The sequence below is a fragment of the Rhea pennata genome, chromosome 2, assembly GCF_028389875.1.
Source record: "Rhea pennata isolate bPtePen1 chromosome 2, bPtePen1.pri, whole genome shotgun sequence".
In the NCBI taxonomy this organism is placed as follows: domain Eukaryota; kingdom Metazoa; phylum Chordata; class Aves; order Rheiformes; family Rheidae; genus Rhea; species Rhea pennata.
In genome coordinates, this window is record NC_084664.1 from 162,651,783 (window position 1) to 162,670,744 (window position 18,962).

General features: G+C 46.8%; 1 protein-coding gene across 1 annotated transcript; it reads right to left on the reverse strand.

Annotated features, from left to right (window-relative positions):
* Positions 1-8,915: 8,915 nt before the first annotated feature.
* TOP1MT (DNA topoisomerase I mitochondrial) lies at positions 8,916-17,958 on the reverse strand. Its single transcript, XM_062568454.1, has 12 exons — positions 17,878-17,958; positions 17,369-17,491; positions 16,631-16,818; positions 15,690-15,834; positions 14,368-14,511; positions 13,663-13,848; positions 13,207-13,275; positions 11,990-12,104; positions 11,370-11,497; positions 10,554-10,648; positions 9,468-9,617; positions 8,916-9,018 (listed from the first exon to the last, which is right to left on the reverse strand). The coding sequence occupies exons 1-12, from the start codon at positions 17,941-17,943 to the stop codon at positions 8,916-8,918; spliced, it is 1,512 nt and encodes a 503-aa protein (XP_062424438.1). The 5' UTR covers positions 17,944-17,958.
* Between the last annotated feature and the right edge of the window lie 1,004 nt (positions 17,959-18,962).

Below are 18,962 nucleotides of genomic sequence, written 5' to 3' on the forward strand. Positions count from 1 at the left end.
GATGAGATAGGAGATTTGAAGTACCCCACACAGCATCCCACATAAAAATTAAGGAAGCCTAATTAAAAAAAAAAAAAAAAAGATTGTTGTGCAACGTGCCTTGGTTCCTGCTTTTGAGGAATACAGTCACTGGGCCTGGAAACTTATAAGCCAGGATCTATCCAGCTCTCTGTTAAAGGAGACTAATTTAGTAGCCTCACAGCCTTCACCCACACTCATGAAGCAAGTCCATGACCTGCCTGCAAGCTAGCTTAAATTACTGCTGGTAGCAAGGTTAGGAGTGGAGGGCAGACTGCATGGGCCCTGCATGGAAAGGTAGCCAGCAAAGCCCCTGGTGAACTGTGACTAGGGAGCAGGTTAGTGTTACTCTTGCTCTTTCTAGGCTTAGGTACAAGTCCCTGCTTCCTTACAGACATCTCATATCACCACTGGCATTGACTCAATCTCAGGTCAGCATCAGCTCTGCACGATAAGGAGGAGGATGTGAAGTGTTCAGATGCCGTGAATGAGGATGGTGCTGGGCCTAAGGATGGGGATAGGACAGGGAGTGGTGGTGATAATTTAACCCTCTGCAGTTCTGCCTTCTGTAGAAGGCACCACTGGGAATAAACTGTGTGAAGTCAGGAAACATTTCTGCCTGAGGGACTACAAAGAAGGAAACGTGAGCCCTAACTAAAACAGATTGCAACACTTGGCATGCAGTTCTCTTTGGCAAACCAAGCTTTCAGGAGTTGAAGAGTTCAGCTATAGCTTGAGAAATAAATGGAAGAGATTATGTAGAACAGCTTAAAAAAATAAACAAAGAGTTCACTCATATATATATATAAAAATGACATTAGGGAAGGGATCAGAGTGTTCCTTGTGTGACCCACCTTCCTGGCAGATAAGAAGCCTGCCCAATGTGCAAGAGGAATGTTGGCCTGCAACCCACAGAGCTAGAAATACAGCATTTTTCAGAATCACATGAGCTCTGCCCCTCTCCATCTGTCTTCTGCGGACCTGCTCCCACACCGGGCAACCCCAGCAAGCTTCCTCAGTTCTGCACAGAAGATAGTCCAGAGACCCCTCACCCCAGCATGCTCTTTGCAGAATCACAGAACTATTAAGGTTGGCAAGGACCTCAGGAGATCATCTAGTCCAATACCACCGTTCAAAACAGGATCAGGAGGAGCCGTTACACAGGACTCTATGTGCAGTTGGGCTTTGAGTATCTCCAAGGTTGGACACTCCATAGGCTCTCTGGGCAACCTGTTCCTATGTTCAGCCACCCTCAGAATGAAGAAGCGTTTTTCATATTCAGATGGAATCTCCCATATTTCAATTTGCACCCACTGTATCTTTTCCTGTTACTAAACACTACTAAGAGTCTGTCACCATTGTTACTTCCCCCAACAGATATTTATACACATTGATAAGATCTCCTCTGAGCATTCTCTTTTCCAGGCTGAACATTCAAGCTCCCTCAGCTTCTCCTCCTTTGATAGATACTCCTATCCCTTAGGAACTTTAGGGTTTTTCACTGGACTCATGCTAGTAGGTCCTCATCTTTCTTGTACTGAGGAGCCCAGAACTGGACACAGTACTCCAGAAGTAGCCTTGACAGGGCTGAATGCAGGGGAAGGATCACCTCACTTGACCTGCTGGCAACAGTCTTTCTAATGCAGCCCAGGATACCATTGGCCTTCTCTGCCATGGTGTGGTGCTAGCTCATGTTCAACTTGACATCCACCAGGAAATCCAAGTCCTCATCTGCAAAACTGCTTTCCAGCTGGTCAGTCCTCAGCCTGTACTAGCGTATGGTACAGGTGCAGGACTTTGCATTTCTTTGCTGAGCTTCATGAGGTTCTTGTCATCCCATCTGTCAACTCTGTTTAGGTCCCTCTAAATGGCAGCACAACCATCAGGTACATCAACCATTTCTCCCCATTCTGTACCATCCACAAAATTGCAAGGGGACATTCAGTGCCATTTTCCAGGTCATTAATGAAAATGTTAAACAGTATTGGACCTTATATCAACCCCTGGGGACACCATCAATAACTGCCCCCCAGCTGCACTTCATGCTGCAGATCACAACACTCTAGGACTAGCAGTCCAGCCAGTTTCCAGTCTACCTCACTGTCCACTTCTCTAGCCTGTATTCAAAGCAGTTTGACTATGAAGATATTATGGGAGACTGTCAAAAGTCTTACTAAAGTTGAGATGAATAACATCCAGTGCTGTCCTCATCCACCAAGCTAGTCATCTCATCATAGAAGCCTATCAGGTTGGTTAAGCACAACCACAATTACTTTTCAGAGATAACTGAGAATAGCCTCACTACATTGGCCAGTTCCCTCAACACTCATAGGTGCATCCCATGGACTTGTTTATGTCCAGTTTAAGTGTTCCCTATCCTAATCCTCAACAGCAGGTCTGAATTTTCCCTTGTTTTTCTTTTGCCATTTATGTGCCTGTAGAAATCTTTCCTGTTGCCTTCCTCTTGAGCTCATGGCAGTAGAAGTAATTTGAAGCTATGAAGGCAGCAATTCAAAGGCTTATTCCTGAGTCAAGTTGATCACTCATAATTGCAGCCTAATCCAGGATTGAATTAAGACTATTAATTAAGCAATTTATTGGAATCCCTCATGCCCCAGCTTGCAGAGCCTCAGGATTAAGTTCTGGAGAATCTATTCTCAGAGCTTGCATTGGGCTTGGTTGGACTGAGCCCTTGATGAGGAGATTTTCCCTGTTAATTCAAATAACATTGTGTTCAGCCAGCCAAAAGCATCACAGTTAGAGCTAAAATGAAGCCTTAGGAAGAGTCAAAATGTGTGCGACTTGCTCACTATAGGAAAGGACTTTGGTCTCAAAGTTGGTCTCATCCCCACAGCTGCTCTCAGCAAGTACTAGGAGGTCTCCCTCACATCAAAGCTCATATCCTGGAGTTTATCCCTGTGTTGGAAGCCTTTCCTCTTCCCCTTGTTAGACCATCCCTCACTTCATTACAGAGTTCCAACTTCTTGTAGGTTAATTATTTACTTTCCTTTGTGACCAGTCTTATTGGCATCAACAGTACAGCCCATGCAGAAACCTGGCTAGTGCTAACCTCTGTCCAGTTTGAGCTTATCTTACAGCAGTCCAGATTTGGCTATTGATGAATGCAGAATACAACTATGATAAAGGGATCTCCTTAAGCACATGCTTTGCTTGTGCCAAACCACAGCCACATTCTTCTCTCCTGTTAAACTGAGTACTTCCATTAGCTGTTTTCAGAGACATGCAGTGTAGCAGTGAGAGTCTCACTTAAATAATGCTCTAGCCATTTCCTCTCAGTATCCATATTCCCCTTTCTGTTCTCTTTTTTCCCCAAAAAAATTTTAGATTCGCAATATTGGACTACAAGGGAAGAGAGGAAAAAAAACACCTTCTCAAAACCCTTCATAATTCTCTTCCTCATCTCCCCTCAGGGATTTTCTGCCTCTCTCATGCCTGCTAGACTACAACTGTTTCATTTTCACCTAATCTGATAGCTCACCAGGGAACAGATGCAAGGCATAAGAAACAGCTCAACAGCAAACATTCATCACCAAGGAGTTTTAGCATACCCACTTCCCTATCTACACCAGTTAGAATCAGCCAAAATCCCATCTCTCTGAACCTCCCACAATTGAGCAGAGGCCCTGTCATTGAGCAGAAGAAAGAGCAGCAAAGCTGCTGTAATTGATAGCCCTTCCTCAGATCACCTGCCAGGCCTCCTCTCCATCTGACACAGCCCTGGCACACTGGGGAGCAGCAGTGCCCATCCCGCTGGCAGGCTGGATCATTGAGGAAAATCATGCCTGGGAAGCAGCTCTATCAAACTGGAGGGCAATGCAAGTTTTGGTCAACAGTGATCAACAATCCTTTAGCCAAGAGATTGCCTCATCCTCAGAAGAAAACAGGGTACAGAAACATTTATGATGAGCAGTGCTTGGACCAAGGGCTTCAGTTTCTGCAAAATGTGGTCTTTGTCTTCCCCTCTCACCAGGATGCTGATACAGGAGTGACATGCTGGAAAGCAAGGACATAGCAGCCAGAGGCTCTGAGAGATAGGTGAAAAAACTTCCTATAGGTGGCATATTTATGGAGAGAGATACCGCTTGCAATTGCCCAAGCTGCAGATCAAAATGGTCCTACGTCCTTTAACCAGAAAGTTCACCTCATATCCCTGTGCAGCTCAGCAGGCAGGTGCTCAGTGGAAGGTGGAATCCAACAAAGCTCATGAAGTTGAACAAAAGCAAATACAAAGCCCCTGAGACAAAATAACCCCATGCAACAGAACAGGCTGGAGAGGAATAAGCTAAAGAAAGATTATTTTACTGTTACTCTTTTCAGCTACTTTAACAGAAAGCGTGTCTAGAGAAGTCAGAGCCAAACTCTTCTCAGAGGTACACAAGCAGTAAGTTACAAGATGCAGCAAGGGAAATTCCACCCAGATACAAGGGAAAAAAAAATCACCAGGACAGTGGTTAAGCACTGAAACAGTGACTCAGAGTGGAGACAGTGGAATCTCCCACCTTGGAAATACCAAAATTTGCTGCAGAAGGCCCTGAACAAAGTGATTACAATTGGCCCTGCTTTGAGCCGGAGGTTGAACCAGAGACCTCCACAGATCTCTCCCAACCTCAGTGATTCTGGAACAGTAGTTTGGGATGGAGTTGGACTCATCCAACCAGATGCCAAAACAAGATCAAAATAACTTCTCACTACTGCCTTCCCTCTACCGTGAAGTTTATCTTACCCAGCAGTACCAGTTTTGTCCACCTGCTGTCACACAATATGGGACTTACACAGCCTACAGGCAGGGAGGTGGGTACGTTGCTCACCCGAAGGTTTTTGAGCATCATTATGAAACTAGAGTGGCCCTGAGCCCATTTTAGCATCAGTACAAGTAGCCAATTCTGTTCCTAGTGAATTGGCCTTGAGGTCTCCTCTCAGCCAATATGAACAAGAGAATTATTTTGTGAAAAACACATTAGCAACCAAAAATGTTGCAAGGCAGGAAACCACTTCTGGTTTAATGCGAGACCACACCTTCCCTTTTTGTGCTTTCCCCCCTTCACACACACATCCTTTAAAAAAAGAGAGATGTGATATTTTAAAGAAAAATAGGAAAACAAATAGCTAGTACTTTGACTTTGGGGCTGCCTAATGTCTTAGGCACCAAAGTTTAAGCTTTTATGTTTCTACAGGAAAGATCTCATTGGAGATGCTGAGTTTAAAACTCCTCTGGAAGAGCCCAGGCAAGTTAAGTATCTCCGACTGTGCCAGTATGACTTAGCATCACCAAATAACTCAAAAACATGGGCTGAGAGGAGAGAGGCCAACACTAGTAGGCTTCAGTGATAGGACACATTCTTGCTCCACAGAGTCCCAAGTGGTGGGATATCCCTGGCACATTATGAATTAGGCCAGATCTCATACATCATTGCATTATGCTGCTCTGATATCACTAATGAGCTCAGCTCCAACCTGCATCTCACTTGCTTATAGCTCCACATACTTATCAGAGTATCTCCTTAACATCTTGTATTACCCAAGCCCAGAGTATCTGATTCCTGGATTCTGATTCTCCACTTCGCTGTTGCTTTGTATCTCCTATATACATGGATATAATCTGATCTTGATTTCACTAAAGTTTTTGATAGAGGTGCCCTAGCTCCACAGAACTACTTCGTATGACAACACAGTCCATAGAAAAGCCCTTCAGGAGGAACCCTAGATGCTTTATTAAGCTCTTAAAATAGCCAGTAATTGTTAATTAACTGACACCAGCAGGTCTTTGCAGCCCTTAGTCCTGTGCAACACCTGCACATGGCCAGAGACCACTTCACCATAGACATGGCAGCCCTCCTTGCTTGCTGCAGTGCAAGAAGAAAACACAGGGCCTCCAGCAGCATTAGCCCATCCCACACTAGCATCAAGTAGCCTCAATTCTGCTTCAAGTGTAGCCTTTAGGAGAGAAGCAGGATGTATTGATACGAGAAAGGGGAGCTGGCGAGAAAAGCACAGCCCTGTTAGCATCTCTGATCAAGGTAGTATTGCCAGTATTTGCTTTGTGGAGCCCATCGTCCCAGCAAAAACTCCGCTGCTTTTTGTCACTTCTCTCCAGATGCAGCAGAACAACGAGATGAGGCTTCCCCATCACTGCCCGGCTCCTTACACTGCTCGCAAGTTCAAAACCCATCGTTTCAAGAGGGTTCACAAACAAGCAGAAGGAAAAGCAGAAGTGAGAACTGTGATGAGGATGAACAGAACGCGTAGGACAGCAACTACCCGGCCTTTCCATATGGTTAACCTCACAGCAGGTCTGCAGCCAGCTGTCCCAGGTAGGGGTTTGCAGCACTGACGGGAACCTGCCATAGGAGAGGCCAAGGATCAAGTTAGGTGATTTCCCCCCAAGGCTACAGGAGGGCTTTTTTTCTGAATGACTTTTCCACTGCTTGCTCACCAGCTGTTCAGACACCTGCAGCTGTTCCTACCAGTGCCACTCCTTCCTCTCACATGGGGCTTACGCGACTTTTTCCTCTAGAAGATACTCAAAAAAATTATATGTTTATGCATGTATACACACACACACACATATACACACACACACACACACACACACTGGTTCAATGCAAGCATCGAGAAAGGCTTTGCTCACTTGCACCTTGTTCCTTTATTCTGCTCCTGGCAATGGTTTCCTGGAAAAGAGGATCTGTGTTTTTCTGGGGCTCTGATTAAATTACTGACAATTTCTTACCCCCACCCCCTTACTCAGGGTGGCAAGATTAACAGGGAATATTCATCTTAAGCAGTTCTTCCTTCTACAAGCCAGACAGCTCTGGAGAACAGCAGCATCAGACTGCATTTAGCAGGGTGAGCAGAAAAACATCTGTGATTTGTTGGGACCAAACTGGTTCCCGTCGGTTCACAGGAACAAACCCAATATATGGGTCAGAGCATGCTTGGCAGCTCCTACCTGCCATTTTTACAGCTGATAACCAGCCTAGCTTTGGCAGAGAGGCCACTATAAGAGGGGGGAAAATTACTTTTCACTTTTGCCAATATTCAAAGTAATTCTGATCCACTCTTTAGGCTTCAGTAGCTTGATACAACCTACATGAGCTTCTGGGGCTTGGAGAGAGTCTCCAGCTATCACAGTGTCACAAGCTGCCACATTACAGCCAAGTTGTGGAGAGTTTGTGTGCTCACACTCCAAACACACTGCAGATAGGCGATAAAACTGGGTTGGCTTCACCTGTGCATTTTCTTTCACATTTGTCACGGCTCAGCTAACACACAGCAGTTTAATTTTGGTAGCTCAGTTTTGCATACAGGCCCTCAAGGGTGTTGCGGACCAACCACGATGTGTTTGAGATCTCTGGGCAGGCTCTTTGCTTGAGGGCAAAGGGTTTCCTATGCAGCTTCATCCCCAGCAGATAACTATGCACACGGGTCCCTGTTACACACGCACCCTCCTCCATCTCGGACCTCTGCGCATTGACTTTCATCACAACAGCATCTTGGACGAGTCGGATAAAAAAGCCTCCAAACTTCAGGCACCAACATTCAGAAGAAAACATTTCCAGCTTTAATGAACTGTTTCAAGCACCTGACCTTCAAACAAAGTAATACTGATTTAAATTTGAACGCAAGAACGAGCGACCGCAAAGAGGCTGGAAACTCTGAACGCTTTGGACTACAGCGACCTGAACATCAGCCCCGAGATGCGAGAAGGCTTTGCTGCTGATGCAACGGCTCACTCACGGCCAAAGATTTGCTGTCGCGTAAGCTGACTGCTGCCAGGTACACGCAGATCTCACTATTTAATGCTGAGAAGCGGCCAGTTGCACAGCAAGCGCCAACAGTTTATGCTCTCTTTCCCTATGCTGTCAGTCTGCGCTCACCACCAGGCATTTCTCAGTGGAGAGGACCAGGGAGAAATGCACGCTCAAAGAAAAGCCCACGTTTTGCTGTTGCTGTGACTATTGGCACTGCTAGCTGCTTCCCAGCGTTCCCACATCCCTCTGTAGTCCATTCCAGTTCCGCAGACAGCATCATCCTTTCCTAGTGTAAAGATCAGTAGCTGGACAATTTTATTTCTACAGGTGTTATTCTACAGATACAGGGAGCTGAGCTAAAGCTCACAGAAATAAGTGGTGGAAAAATATGGACCTAGGATGAGATCTTCTCTCCCAGACCAAGGCTGCACCACATAGCAAAGTACACTTTGCTCACAGCAAGCTGATTTTCAACCCTCTGCCATGAAATAGTCTGTCAGATAGAGCTTCTCCTGTTGCAGCGACATTGGCTCCCCAGCAGAAAACTTTTGTTTTGATTGTTTGCAAAAATATTGTGCAATTTTCTCCCCTTCTGAAGGTGAAAGGGCACAAAATATCCCGTAATATAAAACCCTGAGAACCCCCTTTTTCCTAGTGCATCCAGGCCCTATACTGCAGCTCCTCTTTTAGCACTGTCATTGCTTAACGTTTCCTGTCAGGCTAATTTGGAGAGTCTTAAAAGGGCAGCACATCTCCAGTACAGAGAGGAGATGGGATTAGGCCATTTTATCTTGTTCATCTGCACAGTTAAGACTCACATTCAATCTTCTTCCCAGCCTCCAGAGGAGGAGGAGGAAGAGGAAGAAAAAGATGCAAAGTACTTTGCAGCTCTAACAGGAAAGGAGTTAAAAGTTCATGTTAAAGTCACCACAGTCAGGACGAGTGTCACAAGTCAGCGGTACTTGTTTCAACTGGAAACCACCTGTTTTTTATACAAAAACTGCACAAAATACCTGAATCAAATTGTTCCATTAGACATTTCTCCTCTGCCGCTGCAATGCTAGCTGTAGCCAATAAAAAATTTCCAACAGTACCAAAAGAGCACAAGGTAGCAGGAAAAGTGTTTTCTCAGAATTCAAAGTCTTCGTCAGCCATGTCAATCGCCCAGGCAAACTTCTCCCTCTGCGTCTTGTTGTAGATCTTCTCGATGGGCACACCAAACTTCTTGCACCTGCACAGGAGCACAAGGCTGTGAAGGGGCATCACAGGTTGCCACATTACTCACCCCACATGGCTCCCGCTACCGCAGTCCTCTCCGCTCAGGGTGCTGAGGTATGTGTCACCCCAGTGCAAACTCCTCAGCCCTAAGCTCCCTAAGAAATTACCTCTCCACTGACATCAAAGATGTCCAGACTGATCCTCCTTGTCCTAAACCCAGAAAGGACATCCTGCAAACAGTAATTTGAAACAAGGGAAGCTTCAGCTTTGGACTTTGTTCATCTTCCCCCAAACACTTCCAGAGGCTGGATGAGTTTCTCTGCCCCACTCATGACAAAGTCTGTTCCTTTCCATCAAAGGCTCTGGAGCATGCTTTCTTGCCCATGAGCAGGGCTAGGTGATCTGTCCACAGACAAGGACATCTCTAGAGGAGTATCTGCCCAGAGCATACCTAAGACCTACCAGGCTATGGTAATCCTGGGGTCCAGGTAATTCAGCTTGGACGTGCCCAGAGCGATCTGCTTGTTCTCCTCTTTATCTGTGGCCTGGACTTCCAGCTTCGCCAGCTGCTCTTCTAGTCTTTCTAATAACTTTTTCTTCTTCTGCACATTGCTGAGGGTGGAAGAAGAACATGGACAGCACATCAAAGGTAAAAAGAACAGCAGAAGTAAAACGCAGAGCATTTCTCCTGGTCTGCTACTGCCTGGAACCGTGATAAGAAATTAATGAGCTTCAGCTCAGAGCAGTCTCCACATTCACCTTAAGTCCTGAAGGACTGAGCCTAGAAGCAAACGGCTAAGTGGAAGGTACCATTAGTACTAGCCTACTTCTCAAGTTCTTCCGCTTGACAAGACATGATTTTTAAGATATCATTAGTACCAAAGTCAGACAAGCACAAAAGCGCACACCAGAGACTGTCTCTTCAAATCCAGGCTCCGTGAACAGTGACTCTCTGCCAACTTTCTCTGCATTTCACCAACACAGGACATGAGTAGAAAACAAGAAATCCCACAGCAGAACACAAAATACGAGCATCATTTCTCTTCCCATTTCCTCTTGCCCCTGGGCACTGAGTCACATCTGGGCTCAGAGAGGGAGCAAACTTGGACAGGCCCCATACAGTGGTAGCTGCGGATATCAGATGAGCCAAGATCCAACACTGTGTCCCTCACAGAAACACGTGCCAGGGCCAGTCTGTGTATTCATAGCTCTCTCTGACTCTGGGCCAGGCATCCTTTATACGACTGCATTTATGGGGCAGCTCTGAGCCAGCAGCTCTAAGTTGAAGTGTGAGCAGAGATGTGTTCTAGCACAAATAAGCCCTCCCCACCCTTCCCCACCCCAAAGGAGCTCTTTGCAATCCTATCCTTTCATGGAACCACCAAGACCTCCACCCACCTGCCTGGAACAGGAAGCACCTCGTACCCAAGCATGGGCGTTTCCGTTCTGATGAGTTGCACGTGGGGTGTTGGATCCAACTATGCCACCCACAGGCCTCAGACACACAGGTGTCTCTGCAAATGAGTGTTATAAAGAAGAGCCACTTACACCTCTGCTTTGGCATCATTTTTGTCTTTGAGCTCATCTTCAGCTTTCTTCAGCTCTAGCTGGGCTTCCTCCAGCTGCTGTTTCTTAGTATCAATCTGCAGAGACAAATACAAAGTGACCTCATGCTTGTCCTCCATGTAGGAGATTTCAGTTGTCTCCTCTTCTCACTTTCCTTTGTCACATTGCTCCTTAATTTCTCATCAGACCTTCCTCCAGCCCCAGTGTCTGGCACCTGAAGCGCCTGCTGTAGCTCAAGCATTTCTTGATATCTTGCAAATAACCTCACAGCACTGATGCCAGAAGCACTTGCAGCTCTGGTCTGTTAACTTAACAACTGCTTGTGACTGACTGGTTTGTGACAGTGCTAGAATGGCACTGCAAATCCCAAGTTCATCAATAGAATAGGAATGAACAAGCTCAGGACACTTAAAAATAATAGTTTGAGGTGTTTCCAGAGCAGAGTGATGGAATTTCATCTGGTCCTGGAAACAGCCATATGAGAGCACCCAAGCCCCTGGTCCTGGATCCAACTGTATTTGAACTGTCATCTCAAAAGGCACCCAGCTTGGTCTGAACATACCAAGTGATGAAGAATCCACCCTATCATATGTGCTTTATCTTCTGCTCAAGCTTCCCCATCTCCCTTCCAGCTCCTGGGTTGTTGCTGCCCCTGCACTGGTTAACAAGAGCCTCTAGTTCTGGTTAATTGCTCACCCACTCTTGATCAATGTTATCTCTTCAGGCATCAGGTTAACAACACTCCCTCCCCCTCCCTCCATACAAAGAGATCTACAAGGTGGGATCAATCTGCGTCACCTTAGTCTGGAGGATTTGCATTGACTTCTCAAAGGTTTTTGGTGTGGACCTCTGATGGTTGCACAGGATGGCCACAGCTCGGTTAGCTCGGTTGTAGGAGAGCAGCTTTCCTGCAACATTGTCTTCAGCTGGAAATGAACTTAAGTGTTACTATTTGACCCTTCTCTGGGAGCCCAGGAAGGGAGAAAACTGACTAAAACACCACCAAGTCCTTGGCCTTCCTCATTCTTTCCCCAACCAGTGTTACTAGTTTCTCAAAAGAAGGCAAAGGGCATTTGGGAACCATTTTGGGAGGCAGTGAATTGTGCCTCATTGCTCATGTAGCAGAGGAAGGCAAAAATAATGCAGCCAATTAGCCATATATGGAAGGGAAAAAAATATTTCTGTCTTGTTAGTGGGACTGTCTTGTTAGTGGGACTATCACAGACTGGGTAACTTGATTTCTCACTTAAGATGGTTCATGAAATGCTACATGCCCCCAGTTATGTATCACTTTTAATGTGGTACACCATCTGCCAGGGAGGAGCAGGTGTTTCTGGGGGCTCCAAGGTGAAGAACAGAAATTTCTGAGCCCACTGCCTCCCACGAGACAGTCTGCGATACTGCAAAGATTGCCTTACAGTTAGTGAGTGCTTTGAGCTGTTCCTGCAGGGTGATGGAGGCATTGTAGGTCCTGAATACCTTGGCAGTCAAACCGTTCATCAAATACTGGAGATGTCTGTTCAAGATTGATGTCTGGAGGAAGGAAGATGGGAGGAGTGGAAAAGTAAAAAAGAAAACAGGCAGAAGCCATGATAACAAGCATATGTTTTCAGACCCTCAAACAAGCAAGTATAGACATAAAGATCCTGTACCTTGCAGATTTACCTAAGATGTTGGGTATCCTTATCTACCACAAATTCATACATGTTCCACCAAAATTCTCAAAGAACCTCTTTGAAAGCCAACCATTTCTGCTTATCTATGCCCAAGAGGTTCTTGCATCCATTGCATCCAATACCACATCTCATATACATCACATCTAATATTTTTGCTTTACAGAACCCATTGGGCTTCAGACAGATCAGAAACAGAAGATGCTAAAACCAAAATCATTTAGGCTTTAGGGAAAAACCTTTTTTTTTTTTTTTTTTTTTTTTCTTTTTCTTTTACTCAGAAAGACCTTCATAGAGAAAGCCCACATAACTACAGAGGAGCAGCTTCTCTGGAGAAAAGGTGAACAAGTGACTTTATAAGGGACGTAGGCAGACAGGTGACATAGCACCCCCTGCCCCACACTGGGGAAGGGGGAGTTGCAAGGGGGAGGGCCCATGAGGAAGGAGGAAATGCTGCATCACATCTCTCCAGTGCTTTCATGCTAGAAGCAGCCTCTCACACTCCTGCTAAACTGCAGAGAGGCACAAAAGCATCACAAAGTGTGAGGTTTGGTAACACCAGTAATGCCCCAAAGAACACGTGCGTGGGCAGGCAGGAGAGCAGCAGATGACAAAAGCAGAAATGAGTAGGAAGCCCTCTTTCTCAGCACTAAGGTGAATTACTCTCAGATAGAGCTAGACAGCTGAATCTGGATTCAGGAAGCAGAAACACTGCCAATGCAGCAAGAGTAGTGAAAAAAAACATCACAGCATCCTGCAAGGGATTCAAGCTGCAGCACCAGCCTCTCTGGAGGAGTTAAAAACCAGGATGAAAGATGACAAGGATGCAACACCATCACAGGCCATGAGCTCTCTGCCAAGAAGAGATGGGGAACCCACAGGCTGGACTGGGGTGTTACAGGGCTATTTACACCCCTCTGGGCTGTTAGCACTGTTTCAGGTACAGAGAGACTACAACTCACATTGAGCCTGTCAAAGAGATCATCCCCTGGGTCCTTGTTTTTCATGAAACGCTGCAGGTTCTTGAAGACCTAGGAGGAAAGGATTGCCCAGTTCAGGAACAAGGAGCTCTCTTCTCCATCTGCCTCCTCATGCCCCATCCCAACAAGATATTCCCTCTCTTCTCCATCTGCCTCCTCAGGCCCCATCCCAGCAAACTGACTCAGACTCTCTTCTCCTGGAACATGACTCATACCATACTGCTGGTCCATTCAATGTAAAGAGCTTCTACCAGGACCTCAAGTTAACAGCGGTGCCACAATCACAGGATTAACACACAGGAGATATCTTCACCACATATATCAGATGCAGATTTGGGACTGACAGACCAGTGAGCAAAACAAGCTGCCCAGTTAACCCTGCGCCACATTGCTGCACCCACCGCCTCTATCTGCAGCCTCCATCTCTGCCTCACTCACCGGCTTCTCCACTGACACTTTGTTGTAGTAGCGGATCGAATCTTTCCCAAGGAAGTCAAATTCCACCACATGCTCCTGCCCATCCAGCTCAGGGTGCAGCTTGATGTGCTCAACGCGCAGAGAACAGCAGCCAACTGTGTCCGCCGTCTCCCCTTCCTCCTTCTCATTGCCAGCTCGAAGGGCCAACTAGAAAGGCACACAGGAAACTCATCTGAGATGTCCATCTCAAGTCCCTTATATATATATGTATATAGTTACTAAGTGACTGCGGAGACACCTTCAGGCACGACACAAGGAAGAAAAAGCCACACTGAATGGGCTGCTACAGCCCTGCTGGGAAACAAGTGGAAACTGGCCCCAGCAGTAGGCAACACCTGCTCCAAGAAGCCCTAAAATCTTTCCTTAGTATAGAATTGTCCAGCTCTCAAAGTGGGGACTTTGCCATCACTGGAAGACACATGCTGTGGTAGAGGCCAGGGATCTGTACAGCTCACACATTGCCACACAACCAGCAGCCTCACACAAGAATCAGCAGAAAGCTGGAGACATCCATGATCTATGACCATGGTCAACTACCTCACTTGGAGCAACCCCAGCTAGCACCTCCAGCAAATACCAAGAAAAACACAAACAGGAAGGATACAAGTTAAGCCTCAACCCCAACAGGTACAAGGGATCCAGGGGCAGGGATGAGGCCACAGGTACCTTATCAATGAAATAGAGGGCCACTGCTCTTTGCCGCTTTTTCATCTCCTTGGACTTCCAGTCGGCTTGGTACTGAGCACGTATTTTGTGGACAACATCTTTTAAGCGCCGGGCTACCTCGTACTTCTGCCAGTCCTTCTCCCCCTGAGAAAAAAGGTACAGGTATTTCCACCTAGCACTCCATCTCCTGTCCCGCCCTCAAGCTAGGCTCTGTTCTGGGGACACAACCTCCAGAATCTAAATATTTCTCAATAACCCCTGTTTATGTTTTGGGCTTTTTTTAATCCATGAACTGGAAATACTAGAGCAGAAAAAGCTCAGCTGGAGTTTCTACACCCTCTGCTGGCTGCTCCAGACTCAGGATCGTCACTTCATCTGAGCTGTTCTGTCTGGAGGTAGATGTCCTCCAATTGCTCAGGCCAGCACACAGCAAGCAAGGAGCCAAGCACTCCAGGGCTGTATGGCCATAATCGTTGCTGCTCAGAAAACACCAGCATGGACTGACACAATGTGTTTTCTGGAACCACTTCCATATAGTTTCCACCTTCTTCTGGCCTTAGGAAGAAGAAAGAAGAAGTTGCAAGCAACACGATCAGGGGCTGGACCACAAGGCACTTACTGATCAGCAGATCCCAACTTTGGGGATGACAATGATTCCTTAAGCAGGACCTGAGCTGGAAACAGTCTCTCTGTACAGATGCAGAGGCTGTGCTAGGCATGCCAGAGCACCTGTTTTCCCCAGTCCCAGCCCCTGGTGCATCAGCCTCTGGTATACTTAGCAGGATCTGCTGTCCAAGCAGTCAGGATTTACCTTCCTCCTCCAACATTGTGTTGCATCCCTATTTGCTTTAAGGACTAGAAACATCCTTAAATTACTTTTCCCTCCTCGCTGTGTTTACCCACTTCTAATTCACGTGGCACAACAGTTGGCACTTCCACCTCCTCCAGCTCTGTTTGCTGGCCTGAACAAACTCACCTCTATGGGCTCCAGTCCCCTCTCGGACCCTCTGAACTCCTGCCCAGCTTTTAGTGACCTTCCCCAAATGCAGGTGAGCAGTGTAGCACAGGCACAGGTTTGATAGCATGGATCTGTCGCCAGAAATAGTTTCAGTGCTTGAAGTGGTCATCCCTGCCCTACCCTTCCCTACCAAGCGCATCCCAATTAGTCTGCAGTCTACCTGTCCCCCTTCTCACCCACCTTTTTTTAATATATGTTTTTGTCATCTGGGCACATCTCTGCTTTACTCTGATTTTCCCACCTGGCAAAAGGTCAGAGTCTCAAAATGGTAACAGCTCTGCCTGAACAGCAGCATCGCTCTGACCTTCAGCTTGGAGCTGGGGTTCAGCATGATGTACTTCAAGGTGTTCTGGATGTTTTCAGTCCATGAGGCCAGCCAGGTGACCGTGTTGTCGAAGCGCACCTCCTTCCACTTGTGGCCTGCTGGTGGCTCAGGGATCTTGGAGTCCCTGCAGGCAAGAACAGGGTTACAGCCCTGGGATTCCTCTGGCATCAGGCACAGCAATGTCAAGCACAGGAGAGGCCACAGAGGGAAAAGAAACAGGTCAGCAACTCAACTGCTTGTTCATTGCAGGTAAAGGTCGAGAAATTCTAGCATTACTTACAAGAGAAACAGGCATCCCCCCAAAAAAATTATTCCACAACACAATCAGATCTTTACACATTGGATGCTAAGAACAACTAGAGAACTTGCCACACTGAGGGGGAATGAGAACATGTTTTGAGTTAAGACCTCACAGTCTTCCTTTGGGGGAGATTAAGATCAATCCAATTTACATAACTCAAAGGTAGAAAACCAACCCCAATTTATTGCTAATTTTGCTCCCTCCTCCAGGGAGAAACCTGATGCTTCCAGCCAACATAAGGGATCTGTAAAGTGAGGAGGAATGCTTCATTTTGAAGGAGAGCATAGGAGAAAGGATGACAGTGTTTCCTTCTTTAGAGGCCACAGGAGCACTGAAGTATTTGCAGTTGGTGCACAAAAGGTGCTGGCACTGACAAGAGGTGGGAGTTGTTGACTGGCTTCTGTAGCTACTGTACATCCAAGTCAGGCCTGACTGCAAAGGAGGTATCCAGAATAGGAGGTGACAGAAGAGCTCAGGTGAATTTAAATCTCAGGGCCTGCAAAGCAACTGTTGCAGAAGACAGACAGCAAAATACCACAGCAACTGCAGACACAGGAAACGTACCACTTACCCATCGCAAACCTGCCCCACAAGCTCAGCTCTCCCCACAGCAACTCACTTGCTGCAGTTGATGACCACATCTTCAGGCATGATCCTTTTCTTCAGCATGCCCATTTTGGGATGATCACCACGGCCACGAAACAGCCCCGGTGGCTCAGTTTTGAAGTTGCCTATTTTTTCTCGGTGCCCATCGAGGATGCAGTACCCATACTCCTCCTGGATCTTATCTGCCTCCTCTTTCAACTTCTGAAACAAGCATCATCCCACCATCACCTTGCAGGACAAAGCCAAAAACCCCACGACTTGAGCCTGCTCATTACCACCCTCCTTTCCCAGGAGGAAGCAAGCCAGGAAAGGCAGAGCTTTGAAGGGCTGCAAAAAGAGTTTAGCATGGGTCTAAGTCCACTCCCAACACATAGCTCATCTTCAGCCACTTTGGAAATGCTCAGGCCAGCACAGTGATCTTGTGCCAGCCTGAGATGTCAAGGGAGCAGAGCCTGGGTACAACCAGCACCTTAGCAAGATGCAACATCCTCCGAGCAGGACATGATCCCAAAATATGGTTCAAGGATGACTGGTAGCTTGCAAAGCCAGGAAACATGTGGCATCTGCAGATGAGCTTAATGGAGAGCTGTGTGGTGGAGAGCTGGGAGCTGGGTCAAAGGCCAAAGAGCTCCCAGGTTAGGGCATAACCCACCAGGAAGGGTGGCAGTGAAACTCCTGGCTTAGAAGAATGGAAACACATGAACTGGGCCCAAAACATATTAGCCAGCCCCAGACACCATGGGAGCCTCACCTGCTTCTCCTCTTTTGAGAGTGCTTTCCGTGCCTCGCTTTTGTCCACAAAGTACTTGTGGATCTCCTTGAAGTTGCACTTGTCCAGGTGTTTAATTATCTTCCGCTCCTTTGGAGTCATTTCCTGAGCAAGAAAGATCAGAGGGGCTGGGTAAAGCAAGAAGGTAAAACAGATTTCAGGTGCTAGCTAGCAAGATTAATTCTTCAGAGGTACACACATGAGTACACACTTCCCAAAGAGCTCGTGGAACTGTTTGCAAGACCAGCACCTGCTTTCTTGGGTAGTGTCAGTAACCCTAGGGTTGACACTAAGTGCCAGCGCAAAACACTCAAGGATGCTGCAGACAGTAAGCCCTGACCCAAAGCCACAAGAGCTGAGGAAATAAAAAGTTCAGCCACAGGAAAAGCATCTCTTTCCTCCTGCACCACAGACCATCCACCACAGCCCACTGGGAATCCCACTTTTAAAGCTGAAGACTGGCATCAAGCAAGTCCCAATAGGGAAGATACCTTCCTCCAGTCATTGAAAAAGTTGTTCTGGAAAATTTCCTTTGTTGTGTACTCATGATCTAACATTTTTGCATAGAAGGTAGCAATTTCCTCAGTGGCCAAGCTCAGCTTCAGAGGTTTACCTAGGAAAAGATACAAATGCATTAGCATCGGTTACACAGACAGCCCAGTCCTGTAGTTGCAAGCAATCATTTGACAAGTCTCCTCGCTTGGTGCGCCATGTTCACAGTGCTGAAGCAGACACCTGGCATCACACACAACCTCGCTGGCAGATCAATACCTCAAGCGTGCAGCACTGCCAGACTGCTGCCACAGTCAATCTGCAATCACACACTTCATTTTCTTTCACGGGCAGGTGGAAATCCTGATTTATGTTAAGGTTACCAAGCCATGGGCCTTTCTGCAGCCGCTATGCAATGCCAAGGCCCAAATTTTTTGTCACGTTGTTCTTTGCTGGTGATGGAGGACAACATAGAAAGACTCATTTTCCAAACCTAGTCACTTCTACTCTTCCAGGGACAGGACCATGCTGATGTAGCCAGGATCCCACTTGGATATATTTCATCTCAAAACATTTTCAACGTGACAGTGTCATCACAGGAAGCTCAAAGAATAAACTTGTGTAATGATAACAGATGTAAGAGCCTCCTGTGGTTGTTTTCTGGATCTTGGATCACATCTTGAAAGCAGCAAAGCCACCGCCTCTCTGGAACAAGGAAGTCCACGTGGGCAGCATTTCCCCCCACACACACACCTCATTTCACAGGAACATCTTGGCTCCTCCTTGGAAACTGATACTTTTTAAAAATAGCTTTCCTAGGCAAATTGCAGGAAAAACACCCCACCGAGCTCCAGGGGATGGTTCAACCCTGCCTGCATCAGAAGCCCTGATTTTGGGGACTCCTAACATCCAGCTGAGCTGTTGAACACAGTGGGTCACAGCTTCACAGCAGACCTGTACAAGCCTGTGCCCACAGCAACCTATGTGCCCCCAATCAGACTTGGTCACCTGCTCCTCAAGGCTAATGCCTGGGCACAAACACGTTGTAAAGTGTAATGGTTCCTGGATGAAAACAAGTGAGCTA